The sequence below is a fragment of the Homalodisca vitripennis genome, chromosome 5 (genome assembly GCF_021130785.1).
Source record: "Homalodisca vitripennis isolate AUS2020 chromosome 5, UT_GWSS_2.1, whole genome shotgun sequence".
Lineage (NCBI taxonomy): Eukaryota > Metazoa > Arthropoda > Insecta > Hemiptera > Cicadellidae > Homalodisca > Homalodisca vitripennis.
The window spans coordinates 127,629,362-127,641,534 of NC_060211.1; the positions used below are offsets into that span (position 1 = coordinate 127,629,362).

Below are 12,173 nucleotides of genomic sequence, written 5' to 3' on the forward strand. Positions count from 1 at the left end.
TTCAACAGTATTTTACTTTATTACTCTTTGGATGTTTTGGATTACGAATTAGAAAAGTTACAGGTATCACCTACTGTTTGTAAATTACATACAAATATAGTACAAATAAATAATGTGTAACAATGTACATAACAAGTATATATTAGTATTGTATGCTATGCTATGTCTAGAGTGGCAGGCAGGCAGTGGAGTGGGTTGTACAAGGACACTTGAGCCGACCTGCGTCAGTATCACAATATGTTGCCAAACTTATAGTATATCTTACATGGTTATATCATACAATTACGTCTGGGAAGCACCATTCATCGAATGTGATTAATTAGTAATCTGATTAGTTATTTAAGAAAATTAATTCACTGACTAGCTGAATATATAGGCTATAAAAACTTAGTAAAAATCCCTAACAAAGTACCAAAATTAAAGTCCCTAAAATGTCTCAAAAAATATATTTTTTTAAACTAACCCACATGATATTTTTATTATAAAAGGTTGTGTCTTATGTAACACTTTGTAAGTAATTACAATTTTCCTAAAATACCTTCCTTTTATTTTAAAAATCATTACACTTAATAAGGCAGGAGACCAAGAGTTCATTGCAAAATTTAGAGATTTTATAGTATGATTTACTTTAGTAATATATTACTTGTAATAAAACTAAGATTTTTATTTATGATAAAGTTATAACTAATATTTAAAAAAACATATACTACTGTTAATTTTCTAATTTTTCAGATAAAAATTGAAATGATTAAAAAATTAAAGCTATTTTATAAAACAAGTATATTTTATTAAAAAGAACATTTTTAATCACTAAGTGTCGTATAACAGATTTTGCTGAAGTTGAATACAACATTTCTATAGCTTATTTCATTCTTAACATATCCTGTGGACAATCATACAGAAAACAAATATCTTTTAAGTTTAAAACAATTAATTATCGAGATAGCACTCTGAGTTATAGGCTTTGCTAGTGTTCAGCCAAATTTTAAGGAGTAACATGCACAATCGTCAAACTAGATGTTGCTTTTACAGAAATGAAACTTCATACAAAATTACAAAGTCTATAGGTCAGTTTGTTCTCGAGATATCGTACGGACACACAAGAATAACATTTCTCCACCCCCTTAGTGACAGCTTTGCTAACGCTCAGCCAATGATGGATGTGCCCTTTAAATAATGAAGACTATTTAAATTGAAAAAGGATGTGTTAAACATAAAATATATAGAAATAAGGCTGATCGGAAATCTGCAAAATCGTCCAGAAACAGGCACAATTATCAGAAAACTGGGCGGCCACCATACAACAAATCCTTCATGATTAAAGATAAATTAACTGTGAGAGGGGAGGTTGAAAAAAAGATTATGGTTTTCCCTTAAAAATATATAAAATGTGACTAAACATGTTCTTTTTATGGATACTTGTAAATTACTTCATATTTTTAATCATTGTCATGTTTCAAATTTACTGAGCAACTGAAAATGTATGTCTTTAAAAAATGCAATTTCGTTAACACTGGCTCTCAAAATACTGGACTGTATTGCCAGGACATCTTTAGTAAGCTCTGGGAGCGTAAGTGTTAATTTCCATATTCAACAAAATTTGTCTCAGAACGATCATTACAACTGCTAGGTACGCAGACAGGTACTAAATTACCACGCACACTATAATAAAACTTTGGTTTAAAAGTGAACATATCAATATGAAACAATATTTTTTTAAACAACCTTTAGGCCCTATAGAATGTTAAATATCTTTTTAAAGTTTAAATTAAAAGTATCAACAGATGATTCCTGTAAAACCAGCAATCCTACAAATCAAACATTACTCGCATTATTCATTGCTTCTTAATCACATTCAACACCACTAGTTTGCAATGCACTTTGAATCCAATGTGAGAATGTTGCAAATATTATCAAAGGCACTTTTTAACATTTCCAGCATGCATGGCACTTAACCAATGTTGTAAATATAACATCTGTGCCTGCCATTAGTTACTCTGTTAAAAGCTTCCAAACTTTTGTTAAAACAGTTACAAAGAACTTGATTTATCAGGATCCACTAATCTATAACTACATAAGTTGAGTAGAGAACACTTAGCTAGCCGTCGCAGCACAAAACACACAGACACTTTCCTCACAAAGAGGGGTTTGAATTCACTCTATTGGCCATGACAACTGAAAATAGAATGACAAAACAACAATAAAGTAATGTTATCTTATTTCTATCTGGTAACTGGTCAAATAATACTTTGTGATTCTACAGACATTATAAAAGTAAATAGAAACAGAAAGAAGTTTCGAATAAAATAAATACTACAATTATTACTTAGCTTAACTACATTTCTATAGTTAGCAAAGTTCATTTTGTAGAATATGTTTAAATTAACATGAATAAGGAGCCAGTTTTATGAGACATTACTTTATAACACTTATATGGTTTTATAACTTTGAAAACCCCTTAATTTCTTTTAATTACACTCAGTTAAATTCACCTAATTATAAAACATTTTTAAAATCTGACTAAGAAATCTCAGTTAGTAATCAAATAGAAACATTTATGTCAGGAGTCACACACGATCAAGTCTACTGGGTAAATAAAAATAACAAATACCAATACAATAAAAAATCTGTTTTTCAATTTATTCCGTCTTCCACATTGGAATAAACAAAAATAACCAGTAAAAACTCACATAAAAACACGGTGGAATGGAGTTGGAAATATGATATATTACACAGATTAGAATAACCAAGTCACGTTAATAATGGCTGTCTCTAGACACAATAAGGAATGGAGAATATTTTTGGAAGATATTGGGAGGAAAAGATATTCCTTTTCCATTCGAAAAGTATACACAAGATAATTAAAACCCAATTGATTAGACCGTAACGCAACTCCTGGCGGGTTAATGGAAGACAAATAATTTTTTATCATTAATTGAGGGAACACATTAACATACTTAAAATATAGGCTCTACAGCTTGATTTGGAGTTAATTCTGAGTTTGCTCAAGCTGTATTTGTATAATCTACACATTAACATACTGTTATAATATGTTATTGAATTAAATAGGAAAAATAACTGTATTATTACACTATCTTCCTTATGTTTAGTTGAATGAAATAAAAAAGAATGTATGTGAATAGTGAAAATATAAAAGTAAATGTACTAATAATTATTTGTCTCCTCTCAGGTACCAAGATCATTTTGCACCACTAATACAAATTAATTTCATATAAGTATGTATGAACTTAACATCTCAACATGTCATACATGAATAAGTTGCATTAGATACAAACTTATTTATATCAATTTCCACTGTTATATTTTGATCTAATGTATAATAAATGTAACTCTCACTACATTTCTAGTATAATGTGTACACATAATCTATAAATGTAATTTATTCTTACAGTAAAAATCCTGTCACAGAATAATATCCATTTAAAAATATAAATTTCTTTTCATACTGCTTATTTGAAAACAACAAATAATAAAATAGGTTTATAATCAAACAATTACATATTTATATAAGATCTTAAAAGATATTACAAAACTAATATTAATAGTTTTCTATGAATTTAACAAATACAGATTCTACACAAACATGATGCAAGTTGAATGAATATTCAACCACCTTAGTTTGTAAATCATTACTTTTGAGGAGGTTATTAATGTGTTTATTTTTTTTCTGAAATGTAGTGAGAAATTGAATTATTGAGCTACTAAAACTGGATTCTGTACTTGTTAGGAGTGGGTAAAGAGCGTACTCCGGGCTCAGAGGGAGGTTTGGGAGGAGGAGGCTGACTGAGTGAGCCACGCCGAGCCCTTAGAGTTGTGGTGTGAATGAGACGCAATTTTGACTCCTTACTCTGAGGAGAGGGAGGAGGAGATTCAAAACAGCTGTAATCTGAGAGTTTCCTTGGGGGCGGTATTAGACTTGCAGATGGAGAATCATTGGATTTATCAGAAGATAATTTTCTTCCCCCAAATTCCAAAATGGACTTATTTTCAGTCTGTTTATTGGCCACATCGTACCTTCCATATTCTGAGAACTTCCTTACTGGAGAGCTCCTAGTGTTCAAACTCAAATTATCAGCTGGAGTAGTAGATCCTAAATCGGTTGGAGTTTTTCTTCCAGAATCAGAACTCAATCTTCCGTATTCGCCGAGCTTTCTTGGAGGCAAAGGTATACTTCTAATAGGAGATTCTCTTGGTTTGTCTGTGACATCTTCATTGGAATTGTTCGTAGAGGTTTTTCTGTCGCTATCACTGAGGCGGCCGTATTCTCCGAGTTTACGAGATGGCAAGGGAATAACAGGACGCGAAGGCGAGGTCCTGGTCTTGTCAGCAGCGTCAGTGCTGGAGTTGGCGGAGGCTTTGCGGCTACTGGAGCCCTCACCATCGCTGAGCCTGCCGTATTCACCCAGCCTGCGATCCTTGTTGGTGCTTGGAGATTTGTGATGCCGCTTAGGTCTCGGCAGAGAACTAGGTGGTAGGCTGCCACATCTGGCCTCTGTCTGACGCTGTTGCTGGGAACACAGACCTTGCTTCTCGAGTAGCATCATGTCATTTCCTGCCTGTCCAGAACTGACCAGCCCCTGTAAAAAGCCTCCAGCTTCGAACCCTCCTACACTCGCCAATAGTGGCTGGGGTATTTTTCCTTTTCGCGACGAAGTGCCTGGATGAGAGAATCCTGGAAAACAGCAAAGACCTCTCTGAAATCAAGGACAAACAAAACCCCAAGGAGTTGGTCACTGAAGGATGGATAGAAAGGATTAGTCACCCGGGTTAGACACACTTTTACATGCAGAGATGAGTTTCTACACAACAAAACAAAATACAGAAACAGACATGATTCCCTTCATTTCCACAGAGATTATTCAGGCCATCTTTTTAAAGTTCTTACTTTTAATATCCAGTTTTTTCAAACTTAATGCTACAATTTCCTTAGGAAATGTCTAATTCATTGATCCTCAGATTAGATGTAATAGTTCATAATTTCCTACCAATTATTATATTAAAAAAAAATAATATTAAATTTCAATAAAACATTGTTACACAGGGCAAGATTCAGTCTACTCCACTCTAATAAACAGATGGAAATAATTTGTTGTAATTACATATTTTACCAATTCCAGTTTACTTGGCAGGAGAGCATTAACTGTCAACATTATCATCAGAAAAATATATATTTTTCTAAATTAAATATATGGAGTTACAAAAAGCATTTAAGCAAACAATTGGATTAATTTGCAATTCGCTATTGCACAACATTTAGTACTATAGAAAAAATCTACCTTTACATTTTTTAATTCCCAATGAATATTGCTAGCAAAATTAAAATTTTGAGATTTTTTTCTTTCTCACTGTAGGGAGTCAACCAACAGTATTTTATTTATTAAAATCATATCAAATTTTAAAAAGCTTAAACATTTTTCTCAAGGTAATTTTACATACAATATTACCAATTACCATATTTTAAATATATTATTAAAAAAAATAACTAATTTTGGGAAATTGTTAAACACAATAAATTAATGAAATTATGTAGCATTCCGCATGGTAAGCAACATTTTTATGAATTTTCATACAGTTTTAATTGTTATAGAAAACAAAGTATAACCAAAAAGTTTCAAACCACATTGGTTTAGACTTACAATATATCACCAGCTGATTATAAATTGCTGTTAAAACAGCTAAATGTTGATATGAGATAATAATATGATAATGATGAGTATGATAAGATAATGATGTGATATAAGATTTAATGTTAGCAACCAACTGTTGTTTTGCATTACAACTAATCAAAATCAAAAATAATACATTTTACTAGAATAATACTATGATATCCAGATAACTACCAGCAAAACTTAAACATAAAAATCTCTTTAAATTTTGCTAAAAAAAGATAATTTTAGTGACTTGGAACGAAAAAAAAAAGACTTTCAGTTGAAAAGGATTGTGGCAACCCTGTAGAATGGATTGTTCGCAAGGACATTGTTTTCTTGATTTTTACTATATGTTTGCTTAGTGGCTGTGTTCTGCTACGGCCATCATTTTTATGTCCAATGTTTCTTGTGCAAAATGTGTTCACAACCTCAATATGAGACGTATCCAGAGAGTAAGTACCATTAAATCATAATGATACCATAGCTCTACTGTCGACATTATTATAATTTATTAGTTTTAAGTGTTGTAGTGTGGCCATTTAAAATGTTTAAATCTCACTGAAAGATTTGGTGAGTTATTCAATTACTCAATGTGAAAGGAATATCAAGACAGCCGAAGTTCATTGTCCAATTATGGAGATTTACAATAAAAGTGAGTGATAAAATGGTCCATTATGAATTAGAAAGTTCAATAAAGAGCGGACAAATATCTAGACCAAACACAATCTGATAGAAGATTCTGTGATTCTGTGGGTTTCAAAAAATAGTCACAGACAATCTAAAAATCAAAGGCTAATTGACCAGTTCCATTGGGAGCAGTTCACCTTTGATTGTATTAATTATTCAGGAGATAAACCATCTAACAATTCACTTATCTATCTACGAGTATCCACTGCTGGAACGTTCATTGCTGTATAAATGATCATATTTCGCAGTCAGCGGGTTGATAATTTGTTTTGAACATCTTAAATTCACATAGTAAACAGAACTCTATAATGATTCCACTGCTGGGAGTCGGCCTGCATGTGCATTGCGTTGTTTGCTCACCACTCGAATAGTTATCATGAAACGGACCTTACTGTACACACACACACACATACACACACACACACACACACACATATATATATATGTCAAATATATTGTAAAACTCTAAATTTAAAAATAAATAACAAATATATTTTTTGTCTTTCTTTCTTTAACATTTTTATTTATTATGTAGGCAGTACTGTTACGTACTAGTACTTTTTTAATGCAAGTTTATGGACTAAAAAAACAAAACAAAATTCAAGTAAATATCGTGATATTTTTAAGTTAAAAAATTTTGAAGCAAAACCCCGCAAAAAGGTCTTACTGAGCTGAACAGTTTTGGTTATGACCTACGCTAATGCTGAACAGTTTTAGAAAAAGATTATAAAAGTTGGCAAACAGGCAAAAAGTTTAAAAACTTAAAATGTTTGCCTTCATCAAACCTGATACGATAAAACAATATTAATGTTTCTCTTGATTTGAGGCTTTAAGTACAATAACTATGCAAAATTTGAGTTGCTTATCTTTACAGGTTTCTGAAATAAAAATAAAACGTAACAAAAGTAGAAGTCAAGTGGATTCAAAAAAACCCTTACAGAAAACCACAAAAAACATAGGTTTGCTATAGCTACATCACTGAATTTTTTTGAAGAGTACGACAAACATGGTAATAAACTTCACAACTGTATCGTAACTGATGTAAAATATGGGCAAAGCATGTCAGTTGTGAGACGCAAAGGTAGTCTGTGAAATGGGAACACACGCATTCTGCCACAAAGCCGAGAAAATGTTTGCCAACTCCGTCAGAGAAGAAAGATCACAGCAACAGTTTTCTAAGACAGTAAGGGTGTGATTTTGATTGATTTCCTTCAACAAGGCTTAACAATCAATGCAGGATTATGGACACAAAACCAGTGTCAGGGAGAAAAGAACTTTACAGCAATCCAACAGCTCTAGGATGATTTTGAAAGGGAGATGTTTGATCATTCTTAGTACAGTCCAGATCTAACAGTGGCTATCACCTCTTTCCAGCAATAAAGACCCGGCTCACGATGTAGCACTTTGATAGTAACACCTAACTTTATCCCAGCATTAACCATTGGTTAATACCTCAAATTCCTTTAAAGTTTTAGTAAAGACTGAATCACTAAAAGTACTTGCTCCAACAGAACTTGAGCCTGGATCTGTGACTTGCAAGTATGCTAAACACAACACCACAGAGCACTTACTTTTTACAATTACATTATTTTGTATTTGGCCGTTGCTGTCATGTATGTGTTTAAATAAACAAATTAATATCTGATCGAAAGACCAAACACCTGTCAAATGACTTATCATAATAGCCATTCAACTTCAATAAGCAAAATTTTGTTTCATAATATTTATACAACAAATAATATACATTGTGTCACTGTATTCATAATATTTAGATTCTCTATATCTTGCTATTATATTCAAGCTATGTTTTTTTTAACTCTGTTTGGCAGTATGTAGTGGGTGTGGCACAGTTAGGATGATGTATCTAAATGGATACACGCTAAGTAAAGGGTTAAAAATTTAATCCCAGATCCTGAGATTTGTGCACCAACGATATCCAATTGGGGATAACATAAATTGGAATAAAAGCTTTCCTCACAGAAACTTTTATTAATAAATTAAAGTATTTCCCTTTGAAAATTAGTTTTCAAACTAAACATTATTATTTTTAAAATAAATAGAAATATTCTACCAATAGCACAGACCAAAGATTAGATATTAAGCCGTGTTAAATGAGCTAACAAAAAACAAATCAAAATATTAAAATATAAACAAAATAACAAACAACTAATCTGTTCACAAAATATCCAACACTCAACACTGTTTACCTGAATGGTAGGATCTGAAGGAGTTATCAGCCAGTCTACTGCTATAAAAACTTGACCAACTAATAAGCATTAAATATCGAACAAACGAAAGGGAAATTAATATTTAACAAAATCACTTAATCCAATCTCAAAATTATATTGATAACTAACTGGTTTTATATGTTTCTAATTGGCAATTAAAAACATTATAATTTTCTTAAAATTAAAATTTAACCTTTTAAATCTACCAACTGTCACTATGTTATGCACAATTTATTTATCAGCAGCCATGGTACTCAGAAAAATTTACAAAATACACCTTTAGACAAATAATTCAAAGTCATATACTTTCAAAAGTCCATGAAGAACCAACTAAACATTGATGTGGCCTTAATACTGAGTGTTTAATTACACACTGAATATGAACCCCGAGTATTGGTTTGAGGTAGCACACACAACGCAGTTTACAAAGCTCGAGGATATGTTGGGCTTCCGTATTTAATTCGAAACAATTTGGCATTCTACATAATGCGTAGTTTCTGTGATTTAGAACTTTCCTTAGGTTATATAGTTTTGACTTATAAGACCAATTTGAAGTCATCTATGCAGCTGTAACAAAATGTTTTAGCTATGACAAAGCTGTAATGTAACTTTCAGGCTGTCAAGAGTTAAAAATGTATTAAGGCAAATACAAGAATCAATTCTATACTCACGATCCTTGTTGTGGAATATGAAGATGAATAATGTACCAAAAGTCGCAGGAATATTAATTTATTTTGAATATTCACTCAGACAATTTTGTAGGTTAAGTTAAGTTGCATACTTGTTTTGATAATCTATATATATTTAATCTGAGGTTTTTAATCACTTTAAATGCATATTAATGGTTTAGAAGATTTGGACAACAACAAAGTTTTAAGTTATGGGAAATAACTGAAATCAAAGTCAAAATATGTTGATATTGGTCCATTTTTACAATGTAGCACAAGCTAAATATTATTTTTTTAATTACAATAATTTGGTAATTTGCATAATGCATTTGCATTTTAGCAATCGTTAATTTGCATAATGTTGATCATCTGTTGTCCTCGAATACATGCAAATACACTCGTGGTGATGTGTAAAAATAATTATAGAAAATATAAACTGGTATCAAAGTATGCATTAGTAACAAAAAAGTGTTGTTAGTTTGATTATGTACCTACTTTTTACACAGAAAGTACGACAATATGATGTTTTAGTGATCGATAATTGCCTACTGCCTGTCAGCTAGAGTCTGTCTGCAAATATATGTGACACTCACACTGATGTGAAATCATAAATACATAAAATACGAACTATGAGAAAAATATTATTTATAAAACCAAATTAATTATTTAATCTATCTATGGCGGATTTAAGATTCAACTTGGGCACATTGTTAGTTATAATATTGTGACTTCAAATATTTTTAAGCACTTCTGTTGATTTATTTCACTATTTTGTAAATAAGATACCTTGAAATTATTAGTATCGGAATCAAGTTAAAAAAGTTGAGGTATCGAGAATCCTCAACAATATGAGGTATTGAGTATCAAATTTGACTCCATAACATAATTTATTAAATGCTTTATATATAGCCTACACACACCATTTTTTTTCATGTTCATCATCTCACATAGTGTGAACTTTGGTCAGGTTGTACCAATATAGTACGATTTTTATAGAGTAAGTTTTACATTAGTAAATTTCACATTAGTAAAGACGAGAGACTGGATTCTCTTAGATTTTTGTAAACCCATAAAAATGACACTACAAATGATTAAATGGCTAGTCAGTCTGGTTTTCACAAATGAGTATTGTGTATTAATATTTAAGTTATAGAGAGTTACTTTTGCATTTTTCTCAAACGTATTATCAGAAACAAATTTCTATTACAAGTTAAAATTGTAAGCAAGAAGTGTAAAGTTAAAGCATTCATGATAAATTTTAAACCACTATAATTTGATCCCAAAATGTATTGTAAAAGGTAAATAATATCATACAAACTTTAGGAATGACACAATGGTGTCAGTAGTGTTTAATGATAGCTTTCATTGATAATATTACTAGAAAGAAGATGCTGCAAACACATTAAGTTGTCGGGAATCAACTAATCAATAATACAAAAAAAGATAATACTCATATTGTAAAATTCCAAAGTCCACAAAAAATGTAAAAATATAAATTTATAGAATTCATCTAAATATTTTTAAATTCCATGATAACCATTTTATACTAATCTGAAAATAAAAGGCAATCCTAATAGAACTTGAACAGATTCAGGAAAATGGCTATATTTTAAGAAATAAAAGTTTAACCTTTTATTTGTATGTAACATATTGTAAAATAAGTTTCCAGAACACCATCATTTACTAAAAATATATGTGTGAACAAAACGATTAAACCGCCTATTACCATGATAAAAAGACATTGAGTCAAACCTAACTGAATACTTAAAACGTGTAGCGATGCATGAACACACAAACTTTATGTCAAATGTTATTATTTCAAAAACCGCAATATTTCATTATTGTGGTTATCTGCAGTGTTTTACAAATATTTTATCAAAATATGTTAATATAAACAATTTATTGTGCTACTTCCAATAGGATGGATTCCAAATTGGTATCCAAAGGGTTCAATTCTTCAAACTTTTATTTGAAGTATTTGTAGAATATAAAAATAAGACATCCTTATTAAACAATTCTGCCTGTGATTTAGTTCTGCCTTGAACCTAATCTGCTTCTTTGTAAACTTTAAAACCAAGACATTATTTGGACAGTGTTTCAACTTGAAATTATACGAGAAGAATGGCTAAGAATTACATATCTTTCCTCTCATTATTATTTTACTTACCTCCTTGGGAAGGCTTATGAATCATCTGTTCTATTCTGTAACATGTACTGTAAAGTTACCTTGCTGAGCAGTTGAGAATCTAACTCCTTCAATTGGTCATCAAGAGATTTGTGTGGTGAGTATTTGTGATAGGAACTGTCAACACTCCCCGAGTACGAGAACCCACTGCTCGCAGTCGAGAACACACTGGTGGTCGAAACCTGACCTGTAATTTGGACGGTAATATGTAATGAACAATCCCCATAGAGGCTTAAATATAGAAAGAATCAAAGAAAATTTAATTTATTCAAAGTCTTGAATAACCTGAAACATAGAAAAAGTGATTTGTAAATATAAATTACTGGATGAACAAAATAAGTTTTACACAACTCAAATAGTAATTTTTTTATTTTTTTGTTTACTTCAATCTTACAACCTTAACTAATTTTTAAGCATGTAAAATTTAGTGACCAATGTTAACTCATATAGCATTTATAATTTACTCATTCAAATACAAACCTGTACAAGAAAATTAAGACAATTTCTATTAAATTTACCTCAACGATAACATTACAATAACACAATTCCCATTTCACAAGTATTAAAGAACTTGTGATAGCATAACTGAATCCAGTTAATAATATTGTGAAAAAATGTAGTTGTTTTGGCTGATACATTTTTAAGAACTTTTCCCATAGATATGTCAATAATTTTAAAGAATTCTGAAATTCGATGTTGGAAATTTAGGCTGAAAATTGAATAGTTAATTTGAAGT

General features: G+C 30.9%; 1 protein-coding gene across 1 annotated transcript in view; it reads right to left on the minus strand.

Moving 5' to 3' along the window:
- LOC124362859 overlaps positions 1-12,173 on the minus strand; it is a 44,100-nt gene continuing 31,927 nt past the window's right edge. The window contains exons 13-14 of the mRNA XM_046817718.1: positions 11,479-11,624; positions 1-4,715 (exon numbers count right to left, since the gene is read on the minus strand). Coding sequence (XP_046673674.1) covers positions 3,723-4,715; positions 11,479-11,624 — 1,139 coding nt within the window. The 3' untranslated portion in view covers positions 1-3,722. The remainder of the gene's footprint in view (positions 4,716-11,478; positions 11,625-12,173) is intronic.